General features: G+C 42.3%; 1 protein-coding gene across 2 annotated transcripts in view; it reads right to left on the bottom strand.

Moving 5' to 3' along the window:
• dennd5a (DENN/MADD domain containing 5A) overlaps positions 1 to 18,441 on the bottom strand; it is a 41,751-nt gene extending 23,310 nt beyond the window's left edge. Inside the window, exons 1-4 of one of the 2 annotated variants that reach the window (XM_083760077.1) lie at positions 18,207 to 18,441; positions 5,527 to 5,598; positions 4,535 to 4,644; positions 3,501 to 4,191 (exon numbers count right to left, since the gene is read on the bottom strand). In XM_083760077.1, coding sequence (XP_083616203.1) covers positions 3,501 to 4,191; positions 4,535 to 4,644; positions 5,527 to 5,598; positions 18,207 to 18,306 — 973 coding nt within the window. In that variant the 5' untranslated portion in view covers positions 18,307 to 18,441. The remainder of the gene's footprint in view (positions 1 to 3,500; positions 4,192 to 4,534; positions 4,645 to 5,526; positions 5,599 to 18,206) is intronic. The other variant, XM_083760078.1, reaches the window with a different exon arrangement.
• Positions 18,442 to 21,539: the final 3,098 nt, after the last annotated feature.

The raw sequence follows: 21,539 nt of genomic DNA, 5'->3' as shown, positions 1-21,539 counted from the left end.
AACTATGAACTCTGACTGCAGGGGGATATATATAATGATCATTATAACAATGTGCAAGAACATATTTAAAAAGAAGGAAGAACTTTATATTTGTGGACAATCAAAATATGTTATTTTATTTTAATGTGGTGTCATTAAAATTAATCTGGATATGGCATATCTAGAAAATAAAAACATGGCACTTAATATAAAATAGGTTACAGACCCCTGTTATATGCGCTTATTTTTATAGACCTATTTACTTGTTTCTATGAGACATGGCAACAGCCTCTTTTTGCGTCTTTTTTTTGTAAAATGTTGAGATTAGAAACGGCCATAATTCTTTCATTTCTCAACCTTAAAAATAAATAAAAACATCTCCATAATCCAAGGGAAGTTTGCTTTCATATGCTGTATCACACCCGATCTTCTTCAATAAAATGCTAAGAGCGAAGACCATATAGGCATATACCATCGGGGCCACAGGCACAGCATTAAGCAGCAGCATTCAACTCATTCCTTCATCATTACTTGAATGAAATAAAATATAATAAACGTTATTTTACTGGTGTTTTTCAATAGAAACAAATTATTTTGAGGCATAAAGGTGACAGCATGCAGTGCAATAGGAATAATTAACCCAAATGTGACAAAGTCATGTCATGTCTTCTATGGTGCCAGCCTGAAGAAATGTAATACCACGATCCCCAAAGTGCGCATTCCGTATGTGACATCAGCTGACTGGTAAAGAGAATAGTACGGACATGTTGATTGGGTACGTCTCAAACACTCCTTAAACACACACATGACTAATTCAAGGCCGTTTTGCGCAATCCACGGGGTGTCGAAAGCGCTTCTTGACATGCCCAAAATTGCAATATGACATACCACACGCCCCCAGCTCATAAAACTGTAATATGATTAGTAATATTATTTGAACTGCTTAATGGAGCCCTTAAAGTCATGTGTTTCTTATGCTCTGTCCAGTCCTGTTTATCTGCATTCCTCCTCTATCGCAACAAGACTCAGCCTATATCCAGCCACTGTGCCGGCTGTGTTGCTACTTGCTATGGTGCCAAAATAACTACAAGTCCTTGATTGGGCTTTCCGCTGGTCCACGGGAGCATGGGCCTCTTTCTCACTCCCCTCTTCACCAGGCTACCTTCTAAGAATACTAAACTAGTCTGTTTTCTCTCACACCAGGCCTAAATAATAAGAGGCTGTCATCATAGGAAAAAGGAGAGAATCACACACATTTTGTGTATGTGGACTAACACTCAACGCAGCAAAGTCCTCAGTGTTATTTTAACTATTTTAAATTTTGCGAGTGTGCAACCAAAGGATGGGTCCATTTGGTCAGGTACAGTGTGAGAAGCAGGAGTGGATAGAATGACTTGAGAAAAGATTAACCAGCGTTTCAATATCACTTATGCCGATTTATTAACAAATCCCGCTCTGACCTCAGCATGCGATACCAATCTCCGAGTGACATGTTATGATGTGTGTTCCATAATCAATTCCGTTTGTGTTTGCAATTTATTTTGACCAACCAACCAAGATACAGTTGCAAATTACACTGTTGCAGGTTGGCTTATCGAGTAGTAAGTGGCAGTATGGTGTCCTAAAGGTTAGTGGAGCAAAAGGTTTCCGGTTTTTGCAACTTTTCTCCGCAACTTTCGACAATGGTTTCATAGTGTCACGAATCATTGACGTGGACTGGGCTTGTCTTGTTCCCATTCAGAAGGGAAAAACAGAATGCTTAATTCAATTGTATTCCGTGTCTATGTAGGAACGATGCTGGCCTGGGGCTTTTCTATCTGAGATATGAATTACAGCTCTATTTTTAGCACAAAACGCAGTCATCCTTATTTTGCAGAGCATCCTTTCCTCAGTGAGTATGAGATTGCATTGCATCTTTTCTTCCCGTAGCGATATCCTGTCTCTTCTGGGCGGAAAATCTCTGGGGCTGAAATCTACACAACAGTCTTTGCACATTCTGCGGTGATGGGAGGGATGATGTCACCTCCAACCAATAATAATCATTCTGCATCACTGCCATCCTCCTTGTGGAAGGGTTTCCTAGCAACGCCACAGCTTTGCCCCTTAAGAGCTTCCCCCAAGCCTCTGGCATTTTGTAAACACTTGGCCTTTTCCATGTCAATGTAATGGATCCAATCACTCACTATGCAAGCTCCCACATCCAAAATATAATTTCCCTGCTATTCTGCATACTCATGTTACTGCTACAGTATAGACATAAGTGTCTCAATTTGTTTTAATGTTACAGTGAAGAATGCAGATCAGAATGGTAGGAAATATTGTCAAAGTTTCTAAATCTTAATCTATTCAGCCATATACATACATGTATGCTTTTGTATCATCTGGCCTGTGTTGTGTAGGTGCTTGTCATGAATATTGATGGTAATCTGAGGTACTTGTACAATGTATCAATAACTGTATTATGGTATTTTTTTTAAATCAAAAGCTCCTTTGAAAGTATTTGACTTCCGGAGTCTCTGGATTGGTTTTTATTTTAGAGTGAAGCACACAGCAAACAAAGAGGGACTGATGGGCGCTAACACAGTTGGCCTTTCACAGCGGGCTGCTGCAAGCTGGCTTGTTTACCCCAGAAGCTCACACACACACACACACACACACACACACACACACACACACACACACACACACACACACACACACACACACACACACACACACACACACACACACACACACACACACACACACACACACACACACACACACACTGGGCTGGGTGAAGGGACTAGCATTTATACAAACTGAGTCACGGTGCACTGCTTCAATGGAACCACTCCATAGGTTACATAATCTGATGGTTATATAGTTTCACTATGCACCCCAAGCATGTATCAGTGACCCTATCCTCAGATAATATTATGTTCTGCTCGATACAACAACTGTGTACAGTTTCCTATACAACAAACTTTTATTTTTATATAAATGTTTTATCCCACAATTTTGTAACCCAAATATTGTCACAATTTTATCAAGATATTCTATCAATATTCTCAAGTCAGAATCAGAATGCCAAATTTTATGCCATAATCAATACCCTGGTAATAATTTTAGTACATGTCAGGCCATGGTGTGAAGAGACATACAGTTCAGATGTTGAAGAAGACCATGCAAATTACTATATATTTGACACTGCTCATATTATATTCCCCATTATTTACCCCTTTCTTGAAATGTTGGAAGCTGACCCAGTTTTTACACCTGTAAACCTGTGACGTGACAAAGTTGAATATAAATCTGAGATTGCAGGCAATATTACATTGCATCATGCTGTGTGTGTTTATTTTCCTTATGATTAAATAATTCAAAATGCCTTTTCCTACTAGATATATCCTTCTTAATCATAGTGACAACAATCACTTTAGGTTGTTTTTCTTTTCTTCTGACATGGTAACATGACAACCCTTAAACCTTAGCTTCACCAACATGGTGATAATCACACAGGCCCCGCCCCGGTGACTTACGCTGAGAGTAGAGCAGAATCTGGATCTCCAGCAAGGCGCAGGTGAACAGCTGTAGGACATTCTCCACCCCAAGCAGGTCGAACATCTCGCCGACGTGGTATTCAAAGAGCGGCAGTTCGGCCGTGCTCGGCCGCTGGCAGACCACCGGCCCGTAGACGCCCGAGAACTTGAGGGAGCGTCCCGACGGCGGCAGGGGCACCTCGTACAAGATGTTGTAGATGTAGCTCTCCAGGGGCAGCGGAGGTGGCTGAGGGGAGGTGACGGCTTGGTGAAGTTGATGCAGCACCTTCCTGCAGGCCTGGGGGAAGGCCATGGGTGCAATGAGACATATGCACTTGGACACGTACAGCGTGTCGCGGCTGATGTCGTAGGAGTTGAAACGCTGCAGGCGGGAGATGGCGGGAGACGCGTGGAGCGTGGGGTGGGGGCGGGGCTGGGACAGGGCGTGGCGCTGGTCCTGGGGAGCTAGCGGCGAGGTGGGGGTGTGCAAGATATCATACTGCTCCGCATTGTGCATGTGGTAGAGGGTCTGCATCGCGCTGCAGATCTGCTTGCTGGTCACCTCCTCGAAGAAGGTGAGGGCAAAGCCATAGGTCCGAGAGCCGTCCTCTCTGGTGATAATGTAGGAGTGGAACTGAGGCTCCCGAGAGTCAACTTGTGTCCGGAAGGACAGACCCTTTGGCATACACAGCTGTGGGAGGGAGGCGAAGACAGGGTGCACTGTTAGAGGTAGGAATGTAAAGACTAAAGACAGTAAGGATGTGGCAATTAACCGAAATTTAGAACCAATAACCGTCTCAATCTTACTTATAGGTTCATCGACTGTATTAACAAATCTACAGAAAAGAGTTCTAATGTTAATTTATTAGAACTTGATTAGAACTCCAAATAATAATTGTGATATTGATTTGAAGTTATATCGCCCAGCCCTAGTACAGCAAGTGTAAGAATTTACCCAAATGGACCTTTACTTAAGTTCTGAGTGTACTGCGAAAACATATAATTAAGTGTTAATGATGTACTGCATATGTTACCATTCCAACTGCATCCTGGTCAAACGGGCTCCACTCAACATTCTCTGGGTAGTGCGCTAGGACTTTGGATTTGAAGGTTCTCCGTAATGGACTCTGCTCAAAATTCTCACCTGAAGGAGAGAATCAGAAGGGGAAGAAAGAAGGAATGGGGACTTCAGACAAATATGCAAGAGCAAAGAAAGTTTAAGACATCCTGTCAGTAGCAGGTTTGAGGTGCAAGACATCTCAAGCGTAAACAGGAAGTCAGCGTATTTGTTGAGAGAGAGAGAGAGAGAGAGAGAGAGAGAGAGAGAGAGAGAGAGAGAGAGAGAGAGAGAGAGAGAGAGAGAGAGAGGATCTGTATTGCATCATATAAAGCTGTCAACTGCATCCTGTTCTGGATAATGATGAAAAACCACAGAAATTAAAACAACCTATCCTAAAATTTTACTTCATCAGGTGGGATCACAAGACTTTACTTGATCAGGGATTACAAGATGTCTTAAAAGCGAATGCACTTTGTGACAGCTTCAATGGCAATACAGACAAAGCAACCCACAAAATAATCAACACAAAAGCCCAAATCACGTTCATTTGAACCCAGAGTGAAGCAGAAGTGGTGATGCACACACCATGGCATGATTGGAGAGTCATTCAGAGTGTAGGGAAGAGAATACACATTGACCAAGCAACACCAGCCCCAGTAGCACTGGGCGTGCATGTATGAGAAAAAAGAGACAGTGACTGTCAAACATCAGCTTGTTGTTCAGTAACTGCTGAAGGATGTAAGGGAGCAGGGATGGGGGTAGAAGAGGAGGAGATAAGGGGGAGGGCTCAAAGGGGTGCAGTACACACACCTGTGAAAACTCAAGGGGTGCTGTGAAACAAAAGAAGGGTGCTGTGAAAGAAAGGGTGTGTCAGGTCTTTAAAGGTTTAAAAGGGCACAAGCTGAGCTGAGGTGGACAGGGGCAGTGCGTTGGCGGGGGTACGCGGGATAGGATGGGTGGGGTTACCTTCTTCTGCACTCGCCAACTTTCCTCTGGCCCCATCTCTGAATTTAGTAGCCTCTATATACTGGCATAAAGCTACACAACAAATAAAACAACAGTATTAATGAAAGGTTGGCTCCAGAAGGGTAGCGCATCAATTGAATAGGTGCATACACAGCATAATGATTCTTTCAGTGGTTCTGTTCTAGAGATGTATAGACAGCCCTTCATGTCTCTGTCATGTCGGTGGCCTACATTAATTCAGGCCGGCTAGCAGTGTGATAACAAACAGTTGTGTTGCTGTGTGTATATCATTATTCCATCTCTTCTGCAGGCCAAGTTAATCCATGTTGTTCTCATAAGAACAACAAACCTGTATGCAAATAAAATAAAATTATACATAAATAAACTCACACTCTCACAGTGATAGAATTTGGCATATTTTAGCTTATTTTTAGCAAAAGGCATTACATATTTTTGTTAACAATGTATATTTCATTAACACACAGTTAACCTCTGGATAATTTAACTTTACCTGGACATAGTATTTCGTGCAAGGATAATTTTCCAACATTTACATTTTTGCTAAATTAATTTTATACTAAGAAAACGCCTTTTGCTTTTCTCTTCATTGAATGTGATGTCAGCTATGCAGTATGCACCACCATTCACAAAGGCATTCATCTTTCCGTCTTCACAGTAAAACAAGCATGCTAAGTTAACTCTCCTTTACTGTATATTCAATCACACAGACACAGGAGGAAAGCAGGAGGGAAAGATAGATGCTTTTTTATCTCTGTTGGCGTGGGTAGGAACTCCTACAGCCCTGCTGTCACAGACATCAGACACAGCATGTTAATAAATATTAAGCATGAGCTGTCTAGTAGTGTATACTCTCTCAGCGTTTCTAATTTCACCAGATCTGCTGCAAATCAATGTTGTTGTATTAGCTGTTGTGCCACTGCCAAGATAGCCTCTCAGATGTCAGCAGGCCAGGGCTCCTTTCTCAAGTTCATTTTAGCCTTCGCTGTTTGAGCTGAGAGAAACTAAGCCAGGTCTAGCTTATCGTTCTATTTACATTACATGTAGACTACTATCACTGTGATAATGACACACAGGTGACAGATGATGACAGGTCCTTAAAATGACCTAAAGGCATTGATATACTATGTTGTGCGCACAGTGTCACACACCAAAAATAGCAATCTACAAGCTCGCAATGCATTGTGAGCTTTGTAGATTTGCTATTGTTAGTTCACGCACAACACCAGTATTCATATATTCAGTATTAATAAATAGAGCAGGGAAAAAAAAACCTGGGACGTATCCTCAGTGATGTATCCCAAGGTCATTGGGGTTTCGGGTCTCTCGAACATCATACCCCTCACTCAGGTGACCCAGCTGAGGTGATCAAGTCCCGACGTACGTCCCAGTAGCTACCGTTGCTCTGGATCTACTCTGCCAGGACTGGGAGAACCAGATTCTGGTGCGTGGAAGGACTAGGCTCTGTGTCTTGACTCCTGTCCGGGCCCCTCCTACGTCTCACCAGGTCCACTCCTGCTCTCACCAGGTCAGTATAAAATCCAGTTTATGCATGTCTGCTGCGCCCTGGTCATTGTAATGACCTGTGCAGTGGTTGTAACAGAGATACTGTCCTGACTCCTAATCTTCATTAATGGAGGAGACAAATTACATTTTAACCAAAATATCTATCGATGAACACAAAAGCGGAAGCATCCCTGTCTCTCTTTCCCCATTTCCTGTCTGCATACTGTATACTATCACTGGCTACGTTTACATGAAGGGTGATCATTCCGAATAAATACTTCCGAATAAAATACATCCGATGTAATGTTTTTTGCCACGAGTTTACATGGGAAATGGTCATTCCGAATGAGTGTTTATATGGAGAAGTGATAGAAGACATGATACATGTTAATTCACGTGAAACTACGCCATCTGTTGGACACATAAAATATAGGCAGTTCATTCATTGTGACTTTCAGACGAAAGACGACACTTTGAAATCCCATCATTTCATTCCGCAGTAGTTTTGAGGCTGCTGCTTGGATAGGGACGGACATACATGTTTACCGTCTTTTTTTCCCCACCTGCTCCGCTGGGAAGGTGATCATCTCGTTTTTATGTGTAGCCTACTTTATTATCTACAGCACGGCCAGGGCACGCAACACACTGATTATTATTGTATCGGGTCGCTCGTTATTTTTGAGAGAGAGAGAGAGAGAGAGAGAGAGAGAGAGAGTGTGAGAGAGAGACCGTTGAACACACACACACACACACACACACACACACACACACACACACACACACAAAATGCACGAAATAACGCGCTCTATGTGCAAACTCCTCGGCGCGCCTTGGATATGAGGCTTATGAGCGCCTTGGAGTTGGAGCGCAATGGAAATGAGCATGCTCAGAAAGACCAGAATGAATTTACATCCGAAGCAGTGTATACATGAGTCCAATTTTCTTTCAATCGCATTGAAAATCGGAGTAATCCGGCCAGTGACATCGGAATGGTTTTTAGATCGCATCGAGCGTTTTCATTCGGATGTAAGTTTTTGTAGGTGTTTACATAACAACGTTTAATAGGATTGAACTTCTATTCGGAATGAAAAGGGGATTTAACTGCTCATGTAAACGTAGCCAATGAAAGAAATACATGGCGAATTTGAGACAGCAGTCAGATTGTGCACAAAGTGTGAATGCATCAAAGATGCATTGCGTTTAATCATAATTCTAAGCGTGAACAGGGTTGTCTGTATACCTATGAGACAAATAAATGACAAATAAACCCAACCTGAATATACTGTTATATTGGTGATACTTTTTCTCATCTCATCTCATCTCTCTGTCATAAAGCTGCCTAGTAGTGCCCACGTATGAACACAAATTCTAAAGCACTGTCTGTCGGTCGGTTGGTGTGTGTGTGTGTGTGTGTGTGTGTGTGTGTGTGTGTGTGTGTGTGTGCACTAAAGTATCCATTACGGGAATTACTCTCCACGGCCTATGCTGGCAATTTGTGTGTTTTTTAAATCCAGCAATGTCATGGTATTCGTGTGGAAAGAGCATTTATTAGAGGTGTTAATACTATTTTTATACTAAAAACAAAACTACTGTTTACAAAGATTAATTATACAACTTCTGCTATCCTCAACTCCCTGAGTGAATAGACGTTGACACTCTCCTACTCCTATGTTAACTCAAACCTCAGTAGTGTCTATCGTTAATGAAGACAAGAAAGTATGGTATACAGTAATACAGCGTTCAATTGTAGTATATAAATGGCAATTAATGGCACTTCAAAATTCATTACGTTTTTGATTAAAATATTTTTCAATGACGGTTTAATACCTTGTCATGTGAATGATCAACTATGAGTCAGTGAATATGAGAGCAAGTCAGTCAACTTCCAAACTGCTCTATTCATTAATTTACTGAAAGGGATTACGTATGAGTGCCTGGGAACCTCAAAGGATGTTTAGCATTTGAATAAAGCAGGCCTGTTTGCATGTACTTATGCCTCGGCTGCCTGTTGTCCAGTGTAGCCTGCAAGGCGGACTGTGTGTGACAGAAGCATCCAGGGGGCTGTGGATTGGGAGGTCATACATACATGCTAATGAGACCCTAGTCTGCACTGAAACTGACTGTGTGCCCCAAATAGGGCTTGGCCATAAAGTTTGGATTGTGTCTCATTGTACATCACTGCGACCCAATCTGCTGTATTACCTTTATGACGCAATAGAAAGGTATACAAATAAAGATGAGAATGACCAAGGCTGAATTAGGGGGTCAGCGTCATTATTCAGACGGTGCATTACTCCGACGGTGAGTTGGTCCGACTTGCCCAATTACTAACCCTGTCCCTAACCCTAACCACACGCAAAATACTAAGTAGTCTCTCGAGACACTGACAGACTGTTGAATTCAACAGTGCAGCCTAACACACAGGTGTGACAGTACAGTGCAGTGACAGTACAGTACAGTAGATAGACCCCCTGGGGAGCCCCACACGGTAACTCTGTAATCCCTAAACCATTTCGGACACGGGGCCCACCACCCTGAGTGCGTTCCTGACCCCCCTGGGAAGGAACCCCACACGGAGTTGCACCACTCAGTTCACACTGGTGTGAAAGCAAACTAGCAAAGCTCAAATCAAATTAATATAAGAAGGTTAAAGCAACCATGACAACTCTCCTGTGTATCCCATTCCCCACTGCACATGATAAAGAAGAGAGCAAAGGGGGATCTGTTTATAAGTGCATTGAGTGTCGCGCCTTGTAAATATTCCATTCAGCCAAGACCGGTACATGCATCTGCTTCTGCTAAAACTCTGATGATTGTGTGTAAAAAACAAATGACCCGTTTGGTTCATTTTAAATGCACGCAAGCTGAGGAGATGAGACTCTTTTTTTATCTCTCACACTCTCGTCGGACTTGGCGCCGCAATTTGAAAGAAATCTCGGAACAGGTCGGAATCGGACGAAATTGTCACGGATCCATTCGGGTTTGGTTTAAGTATTTGAAAATATTTTCGGAATCGGTAAAATGTCACAGATATTTTTTTTTAAATAAACACTGTCATCATCATTAGATTATATTTTCGCCTCATCACTGTCCCCAATTCTTGTTATAACAGTCACTGGCCTAAAGATGACTTACTGCTTTTAACATTTCTGCTTGTTCATTTGATAATTTCGAGAGATTAAGATGGGCCTCGGCCCTGGAGTACAAAGCAAAATGTTATTTCCTTTAATTATGGAGAACAGAACATTAATTGAACCCCCAATCTACTAAAGAGGCCAAATACGTTCAAAAGAAGGAACAATTTTCAGAAGTTTCTTACAGGATTTTAAGTATGTAGAAATATTTATGCTATATGCTATATGCTATTATACTGTATGCTATATGCCTGGAAATGAGGGTTGAGAGTCAACCCTCGATCCAACCTTTTGTAAAAAATAAAATAAAATAAAAGCAATAAATTCCTTCTTGAGCTGAAAATGTGTTTTAGGTGACAACGAGTACATTTTTTAAACCCAATTTTCTGCTCAGGTCAAAAGGTACTTTCCATCTTGCACATCAAGTGATGATTTTTCTATCAGAACTTCTGAAACTCATAACACGCAGAAAGTGTAGTCAGCACGAACACTTGTGGCCTATAAAAGGTTATTGTAAGTCTATCACTTCTGAGCTTAACATAAAGGAAACTGAGGCAAGCCTGTCCTGTAAACGGTGTGTGATGATAGATAGCATAGGCTACACAGCATGGCTGACCACATAAAAGCTTTTGTTCTCGCAAGAGTTTCCTTGCGAGAACTGAGGGTGGCTTGTCACAGGCTCAGTGCCAGAAGTGTGACACAATGATATCATCATCACCATCATCATCATCATCCGTTTTACTCCTGGAGACTCCCTTCCAGGACAGGCCTCCTCAGGAGACTTGGCCATAATGACCAAGGCACGTGCTCTAACCACCGCTACCCTAGCCTGGAACTCACCTATGCTTTTTATGGCATAGGCAGCTCCCGGCAGGATCCGCCGGGAGAAACTATGCGCAGCTGCGCGACATGAGACTAATTACTTAGAGCGACAGAGAGAGAGAGGAGCGTGTGTGTGTACATGTGTGCGTGTGTATGTCAATTTTACAAAGGTGCAGACGATCAGAAATCAGCAGAGAGTGAGCAATGTTTGCGCTACTCTATGCCGAATAGAGCACCGAAGTCTGACGTCACTTTCAGTAGAGGGCGTCAGTCCCCAGGTTCATGTATTTGTTTAGTTGCATTGAAATCACCATAGGAGGAGTTTTAGATTGATTCATATAAGAACTGTGTTTGAAAAATAAACATGTCATCCCGGCCGCTTCACTCACATGGATATGAAGAATCAACTGACTGAGAGAAAACGCTAATGTTACAGCTGCTGAATTAGTTAGATTTTCGCTAGAAGCAGACTATATCATATATGAGTGACTGACTGTTGCAAACGATACAGAGACACCTCCCTGACAATAACGCCGAGACAGCTTGTTTATTTTTGGACCACAACGCTTATAGTAGACGATATTAAGATCACCCCATGTTATTCTCCATAGAGAAACTACTTCCGTGAACCAGGGGAATCGTCGGGATGAGCGAGTTACGTCAGGACTTCGGTGCTCTATTGAAGTGGACTCAGACCCAGACTTTTTTTTTCATCCCTGGAAATAAAAACGTCTGGGTTTCCGAGGCTACCGCTACCCTGACACCATGATGACAGAATTATGAACTATCGTCTGCATACCATTCATAAAACAAAGAATTTAAATCATAAATCAATCAAACTTTAGAGCTCTCCATTTGAAAATGAAGTATCTAAGTCAACCAATAACACTATCACACTGGCAATGTTAGATAGCCTAGCCTACTGTGTATGTATTAGTGTTTAACCTTGCATCACCAGGCTTTCTGCAGTACATGCACACACAGACCATTTCTGTATCCAACTATCCACTCCAGAAAAGATATGCGGAATGCAAACTGCTAAGCAAATTGATCCCAGTCTACTGTTTGTTGAGGATTGGCCTGTAATGCCCTTGGTTAAACTTTACTGTGGTTGAAGCTCAGTGAATGTACCTGTATGTGCAAGCCTTCATACTCTCACAACAATATTTATCTCACAAAATCTTACCATGGAACAATTTAAATCAACAAATACAGATCAGAGCATGCTAAACACAATGGCATGTCTCAAGTGCTTAAGCTGTCATCTTTCTGTATGCATGTGAAGACTGCATTAGCATTAGACTTTCTTACACAGGGTTCGGGCTGCCACACAAGTAACACAACCCTCATCCGGCCAATATGTCTATGTCATAGATCATAGTATCGGTATTATGTAACTATAACATCTTCGCCAGGCCTGACGAAGATGTTATAGTTCGGTCAAAACGTTTAACTGTCTGAGTCTGCTCCAGTGCATATCTGAACAACTCAGTGGCAGGCAACGCACTACATCAAATCCTTGCCGATGCGATGAGTGCACCAATTTTGAAGTCGGTGGGTCAAAAATGTATGCAGTATGCACATAACCATACATGGGCATAGCGGATCTCTCATCTGATATGCCTATATATGGACATTGTTCATGGTTATGTCTGAGTCACAGTGACATGTCTATATATGGGCATATCAGGTTTCTCCATGGTTATGTCTGAGTCACAGAGACATGGCTGTGGTCCTGTCTATATATGGGCGCATTGGGTTTGTTTATGGTTGTCTGAATCAGAGGCCATGGTCCGCCCACCATCCCATTAGCCAATTTTAATATAAGATGAAGTTAGTATAAATTGGGATTTAAATATTCAATGGTAATGGGTAGTTATTGCAGTTTACAGCGTGGACAGCCATACTGTCAGTAATGTTAGCTCTGCTGACTGACAGTATGCTGAGGCAGCAGGAAGTTTGCTCTACCACATTATGCTCTTTCCCACATAGAGCATGTGACTGATACAGCATGTGTTTGCAGACCAATGTGAATGGCATTGCACCAATTACAGTACGTACAAGCACTTTCGGATGCAGAGGGTAAGTAGAAAAATACGCCATTATAAATCTCTTTGCTTAGTTAGTAATTTAGTAGGTCACAATCTCCCAATGACGTAAGAGACAGGAGGCTGGGGTAAAATAGGCAAAATGTTTATAAATCACCAGACTCGGATAACCAGAAATAACATTTAAAGGTGTGTCCCTATCTGCTGGGTTTCCACATAGCAGCCCAGTAGAACATCTCATGGCCTCGCACAGTTTTGCCCGACCCGGCACCCAAAATATCTCTTGTTTCCATAGCACGGTAGCTAGGGTCCTAGCTCTGGTCCATAGCCTTAATGCTCTTGCTGCCGTTGCGTTAAGGCTATGGAACTGATTGGCTTCCTGCCTCGCATGAAATGCAGACCAGCCTCTCCTCTGTAGCGAAAATAAAAAATAATGTTTACCTACTCACCAATAAAGTCAAGCTATGGACCAGAGCTGTTAGGGTCCCCTCTCAAATCTATAGGTATGCGTAGCAGACTCTGATCATTGACACTCCTTTGCCATGTAAGTATATAGGTGGTCATTGCTTCTTGCTTAACAATGTAACAACTCAGTGTCAAATTTTAACTAAATGGATGTTGTTGTTGAACAAATGAGAATAAATCACAGCAAAACCAGTGCAAAAAAAATAAAAATAAAAATGTAGTGCAAAATATCACTATAAATAATAAAACAAAAAATCACAGGAAACTATATACATGTTCTGAAGTCAGTAGCAAGCAGTATTACACATCACCCTGTTTGGCATAGCTCAGACCACCCCTCTTTACTGATAAGCATGAAGTGATGCAGTGCCAAACCAGTATTCCATGGTCAGAAACATTTAACTACAATAAACTCTGACCGACGTCCAAATTTTGGCCACATTTTCAAATTAACTTTTTGGCAGACCTAACCATCAAGGTTAGGTTAGGGTTACATGCCTCTTTGATTGAAAAATAAGAAATATAGACACAAATGCAAACGCTCAGGTTATAAATCAATCTCAATTCTCAGTCAATAGACACTATGCTTTGGCTTGGCATGGCGTGAATCTGAAGGGACACATTCTAACGTGCACACGCGTACACGTACGTACAACTGAATGCAATTAATTCCGTTTTGACAGGTTACAAAGTCATAATCAATAAATATGATCATCCCCTGGGTCAAGGACGTTTTTCTCAATGGAAAATAACATTGGGTCATCTTAGTGCTCGGATGCCGCAGTCCCTGCCCACCACCACGGAGGTTGTGGGTTCGAATCCACCGTGGCGTATCCAGCTCAGGGTTGGGCGGGAGAAGTTCTCCCGGTGGGGGCTCCTCACTGGCAGGGTAGGATTAGTGACAACACAAATGTGTGTGAGGAGGAATTCATTGGCATAATGACTAAATTGGGGAGAAAAACAGGTATAAGAAAATAATTGACTACTCTAAATAAGAAATTGCGTCATCTTAAAATCAACTAGGTAAGTAGGTAGGTAGGTAGGTATAGGTATAGGTAGCAGTGGTGTAATGGTGATTTTTTCCCCCCGGTGGTACAGTATTTCAATGACGTCACGTCACGTGCATGCACACCTTCATGTGCATAGAACAGCTGATATAGTGTATGAGAGTCAACTTGTGACAAATTCATTAATTAAAACAACCATTAAACAACATTAACAACACACAGCCAGCCTTTACTAGCACCATAATATACTCTGTGTTGACTACTGGTTCCAAAGTGTCAATTTGTGACTTTGTCACTTGTAGCAAGTGAGAATTGCGCACGCACGCACACACACACACACACACACACACACACACACACACACACACACACACACACACACACACACACACACACACACACACACACACACACACACACACACACACACACACACACACACACACACACACACACACACACACACACACACACACACACACACACACACACACACACACACACACCTACAGTCGCAAGTCACGTCATCGGCCTCTGTAATTTAATTCATGAATCCAGGACCATTATCCAATATAACCCATTCTCTTTTGGACTGCTTCAGGACATCTGACAGTAGCCGATGCCTGTCCTACAGACTACAGTAACAGGTCACACATGGACCATTGATATGCACAAGTAGGCCGCTTTTGTAGCTTGTTTAAAGGTGCGATTGGGGCAGCCATCTATTGTTGTCGGAGCAGCAGATTTTTTTTCTCGCCTCAGTCTTTCAGCAGCTATAGCCTGGGGAAGAGCTATTGACTGGGTCATCGTCCGAGTTGCCCAACAGACACTACACTTCGACTTGGCGCGGCGTGAATCTGAGGGGACGTGTTCTAGGACCGTACCATGCGGTACCTGCACGCACGTACGCGTGAAAAAATTACTGGCCCTCGCCGTGGTACCCCATGCTACAACCAAAACGCCACTGGTAGGTAGGTAGGCAGGCAGGAAGACAGATAGATAGATACTGTATATAAATGTATACCAAGCTAATCAGATGTTTCAGTTCAGATTGGCACCAAAACTAATATAATACTACTACAGCAACATCTTGAAATCACAGTCAACTCAAGTTTGCCTTCTTCGTCAGCAGAAAATGACTTCTTGTTAAAAAGCAGAACCTCACACCTCTGTCAAATGAGACGCACTAGATTTGTGGTGGTTTTCACCCTTCCTTTTCTAGGATAAATTACACATTCATACACTGGTCTGTATGTAGCGTATGAAAACAGTAGTGCTTATCTCATGTTATATAGAATAACATGAAAGGAATCAAAAGGTATCACAATCGAGATACAGTTGATAAACTTAACACAGGCACATAACATTTACAAAGCGGTTGTTTGTCAGCCTGTACCATGTTTTCCCAATGCAATGCAATCTTACGTAACTGCGCATGCGGACGGGGTTGACTGGACTACATTTTTATTTTGTAGGTCTGCTATTTTTGAAAAATCGTGAAAATACGGCACAAATCTTTGAATATATATTCTTTCAGAAGACTTTTTTTGACGTCAGGCCTAAGCCTGATTTGAGCAGTTTTTTCACCCCTGAATTAAAATTGTACATTCCTGTGTTAAGTTTATCAACTGTATCTCAGTTCTGATACCTTTATGTTTTGGAAACGATACTGCGAAAAGGGTTTTCGCCACTGTTTGTGGACGGCTCAACCCCATTTCGACCTGTGCAGGGATACCCTGCCACGCAACCTCATCTCGGAGTTAAAGAGTAGATATTGAGGTTACAAACGGAGCTAAACTCCCGCAAGCTCAAATGTACAATGACTTACACAATGATTTTATCCCCCAGTTTAATCTAAACATTGCATTTAATATAAAAAAGAGAGTAGCCAAGATTAGAAGAGTAATTTTCTATATCTGATTTTCCCCTTTATGATGGCCTAACGCCAGGGCTCCACTGGGCGCGTCTGCGTCGCGTCTGCATCGCGTCTGCGTCGTGTCTCCGTCAGCGTCGGGAATGTTCCCTTTTAATCAATGGAGGGTGGCTCCACTGCCCGCGTTGCGTTGCGTTGTGCTGCGTTCGGTGACTAAAAAATTGCCCCGGTTCGTTTTTTGACGCACGCACGCGTTGACAGCAACATAAAAGAATGTTGCTGACGCGCAGTTTTCAAATGCCCGCGGTGGAGCACCTCTAGCGTGACGTTGACGTTGTCATGACACGAGCAGGACGCGACGGAGACGCGACGCGCCCAGTGGAGCCCTGGCGTAAGACAGCGTTAACCTTAGATGAAAGGCGTTCACAGTTACCTGTGAATGCAGTATCGGCGACCCAACACGTACAAAAAGAAGTATGTCACCAAACCTGTTTTCTTGAACAGGACATACTGTAGCTGTGAGGATACTAGGTGGTGGTTATTTTCTGATCTAGTAATGGATTTTTGTGGATAATACCTGCATGGTTATGTCTAGTCTTCGGAGTAAAATACAATATTTTTAGAACATGTAGGCTATTTTTAACATACCGGTAACATCCTTCCCATCCTTTAAGTAGAAATGAACAAGGCTGGGCAAGCCATGGGCAATTTCCCCCTGTGAAGTGCACGTTGTATCCAGGTGTTTCACATGAAACTGCTCAACTGAAGCAAAAACAGATCAATGCAGCCTTAAGTTTGGGACCATTTGTTGGTTGTGTGACATTGAGCTATTTTCATGATCGACAACACATTGATCTAGAAATATGGTCATGAATCATGTCCTACAGTTTTCTCTGATTTAATCTTTATTTACCAATTTGGACCAAAAATCTCTTTTTCTTTTAGCCTTTTTTTTTCTCCAATTGTTTAGCCTATAACTGGGAAGTAACCCAATACCACTCAATGTAATGTATGTAATCTTGACAATGTAATCTTGTCAAGGTTGACAAGCAACATTGATAAGCAAATTACTCACAAAAACTGACAACCATTTAAATGAAGGCTATATCTGTAGGCCTACACTGCAGATTATTGTTATCAATCTTCAAAAATGATAAATTTTAAATAAAACTGATGAAAGAGAAGGAACTGCACAATTTCCATCCCATATTTCCAGTTCTCACAAGATGCTACTATTCATATTTCCTATGAACAGTTATGACAAAGTTAGGCTACAATATTTTCTTCCATCTTAATTAGACCTAGTTCTTTTCTGGCTGCATGCATGGCTACATTGTATCAACTATGGCATAGTAGTTACATTGTATCAACCATGGAATTGTAGCTGAGGACTGAGCCCTCGCTAGTCGTAGCAATAAAGGCCTAGAGATGAACATTGACAAAAACACATCACAATTTGACCAATATTCTGCCATATCCAAATCAGCAATACAAAACGAGTTGCACATGTCTGGATCACACATATATCTTAATGTTTATAACGGCGCTTTTAAGACGTACTACAACAAGCTAACGTTGTAATCCTCTCGACCCCTCATCCAGCTTTACTCACACAGCAGGCTGAATAAACACATTGATTGTAGGCCTATAGGACAGTGTCCAATATGCCATATGCATATGAAGAAACGATGGTCAAATATATGAAAAGTTACAGTTAGCCTACTGAATAGATATTTGAATGTCATCCTAGTGTGTGGATAACTGGATAATCGCAAGCTTCATCCCCCCTTCGCAGGCAGCTACTTACCGGACAGTTCGTCGGGTTCCAGTCCGCTCTCTGTGTCCAGCCCGCAGACGACGAAGTAATCTGCGAACCGACAGGAATTGGAGCTGAATCCGGTGGTCATTTTGAGACTGGTCCGGTGGCAGAACCCTTCGTATCCTCGGTCTTTCAATCGGGCGCATATTAAAGAATGTCGATGTGCTGTCGCTCAGTAGCCATCATCGCGGATGATGCTACGACGATGTGATCGCGGTGAAGAGAGTAGAGACTCAAGAGAGCCTAGGAAAAAAATCAGAGTATGGCAGTCGAAATGCATTGTGGTCCTTCCAGTAGTCCGTAGTTCTTCACAGCTGTTTTCATCGGGGGCCTCGCTCGTATCCGATAGGCTACAGTAAGAGCGTTCACCTACCTACACATTGTGGTGGGCACCTCCCGTTTCTCTCTCCAAAAATGTAAATAAAGTATTTGGAAGATGGTAAATGTAAAATAGCCTTTAGTAGGCCTACACGATTTGAACAGGCATTGAGATCATGATCAGATTCACTTGCATTTACCAAGGGACCTTTCAATTGTAGGCCTATGCCCAGGTTGCAGGTTTTGTAGCAATTAGTAGACCACCTGACCAACATGGATTCTATATAATAATGCAACACAAGGAAGCACCTGTGTTCAAGTCATTCAGTAGGTTCTGTGATCTGCATAGTGTCAGTCAGCTTCCAAACCCACAAGAGAGTGTGTGATTCTACTCAAACTGTCAGTGATCTCATTCTGACCTTTGACAAATCCAGGATCTCCAAGAAAGGTGTTATATGCGGGTTTAGTGATAATTTTATGAATATCTGTACTCGTAAAAAAAAAAAAACTAAAGTCCGGCTGTCACAAAACAGTCATTATCTAGGGACCTCAAAACCTACTCTAGCGAGGCCATTAACCTTGAACTGGAGAATCTGGATTTGTCCGATGAGCTCAGGAGTAGTCGAAGAAGCATGGCTTGGCTTCAAAACCAAATTTACATCAGTAGGCCTACTAAACAACATGGCTCCTTTGAGAACCATTAGGGTCAAAACCCCCTCAGAGCCATGGATGAATTTGGACATATGGACTGCAATGAAAGCCAGAGACAAAACATGCTCTGTCTGAACTTCTTAAATGCAAGTCCAAGCTAGCCAAGCGCTTTGACAGTGATCTCCAAACACAACTGGGCATCCTAAAAACCCAACGAAACAAGCTAAGAAACATTATAACTACCATGACCAAATCCGCAAAAAGTAACATTATCAATGATAAAGCAGAGGAAAACAAACAATCCTCGGGAGCTCTGGAAGCTACTAAACAACCAAATAGGCTGAAGCTAGTCAGAAGAAAAAAACCCAGGTTAAACAAACATCAAATCAAACGACACCCTCATCACTGACAAGCTTGATTTAGCCAACTACTAAACATCTTCTTTAAAAACATTGCAAGCTGGTTAACAAACTGCCCGTTTTGGTGTAGAGCACATGACATCAAAGCCTTCTACAAAAACCTAAGATTTCTAACTGGCCAAAGTAACTTGAAAAGTATCTTGCCACAAAAACAATTATGTACGAATTTCAATCTGGCTTCAGAACATCCCACTCCACTGACACATGCCTCCTCTATTTGAGCGACCACATCAAACACGAGGTGGATGCTGGCAAATACTGCGGCATGGTCATGCTGGACCTCAAAGGCTTTTGACACCGTGAACCACTCCATACTGGTTAACAAACTAAAAGCAATTGGTTTTGATAGCACATCAGTGAGCTGGATGCAATCATACCTGGAGGGGAGAGAACAGATGGTGGAGGTGAACGGAACACTGCCCCCCCCCCCCCCTCCCAGTGAGCTGTGGCATTCCACAAGGAAGCATACTAGGGACTTTACTGTTTCTAATGTTAACGACATGACATCAGCTTGTGACTGCAACTTGTTCCTGTTCGCAGACGACTCTGCACTTATAGGAACAAACACTTATAGGAATGATTGCTATGGGAATATAGAGCTATTCTTAATCTACACGTATTCCAGCATTTGAGTAAACAGCATGTGCTGTATTGACGATATGCACACGGCTGCCATCTCTCCAGCAAGGTGCTAACTAGGTGCAACTTCCCATAGACAGCCCATTCATCAAAACAGAAAAGTCCTATCCACAGGCCTATGTACCATCATGGTGATGGGCCCTGGTGCAAATGTTTAGTTTAGGCCCCCAACGCACACAGAGACACAGATAGCCTGTATCTTGGGATGGAGGATCGCGTGTCAACAGCATGTAGATCGTCTACTTTCGCCATTTGATTTGTCCTAATATTAGTGCTAAATAACACTTTAACTCACTGCCAGAACGGGTGCTTCAGCTCAAAGCAGATCCACATGGGCACGCATGCAACTCGAGGACGCACGCAGGATTTTGGCAGAGAAAATTGGATTGCCTTGGCTTTTCTTTTCTTTTCTTTCTCCTTCCTTCATGGGCCTCCATGGCGCCTGGGCCCCGTTGCGCTGCTCTGGTTGCACTGTTGATATTTACGCCACTGGTCCTATCTAATTAAATCACGTCAATCTCACCAACATTGCAGCTGTACGAAACTATCTAAGTAAGACTATATAGTAATATAGTAAGACTAGCTGTCTTACTATCTGCAAAGTGTTTGTTTCATAAAAATCCACCGTAGACATGTTATGAGCTACTTTCTGTCAATAAATTCCTTGCAGATGATTATTGATTATGATACAATTAAGTGTCAGAGTTTGGATGCACTCGTTATCAGTAAAGGAACCTCCTGCTGCCTCCTGCATTATGATACAATTCAGGTGGTAACAGGTGGTACGCATGGGTTGTTGAGTGATAGTCAACGAGCACTTCCAAACTCCAGCACTTAGAAAAACATCATCTGCAAGGAATTACTTGACAGGGAGTAAGTAGCTCATAACATGTCTACAGTGGATTTTTATTAAACAAACACATTGCAGATAGAGGATAATTCAAGCTTTCCATACAGCTGCAATGTTGGTGAGTTTGACGTTTAGATATTTTTATTAGATAGGACTTTTCTGTTTGGATGAATGGGCTGTTATCACCATGCTGGCAAGATGGCAGCTGTGTGCATATCATCAATAGTAGGCCTATGCACACCATAGAGTAGGGGGGATGCACAGTTTGCACACAGTCACATTGATGGCTGCTGGAAGTCAACCCTTTTACAGAATTGCCACTAGGCGGTGCTAATGCCTAATTTATACTTCGAGACAATGAACATCATTACTGAAATAAACTTGACTGCAACACATTTCAGTTACAAATACAACTAGAAAATTCGCAATTAATTTTTTTTGCAG

The sequence above is a fragment of the Protomyctophum parallelum genome (assembly GCF_964188405.1).
Source record: "Protomyctophum parallelum genome assembly, chromosome: 2".
Classification (NCBI taxonomy): Eukaryota; Metazoa; Chordata; class Actinopteri; order Myctophiformes; family Myctophidae; genus Protomyctophum; species Protomyctophum parallelum.
Note: the sequence above shows the minus strand (reverse complement) of the source record. Positions and strands in the feature narration are given on the sequence as shown.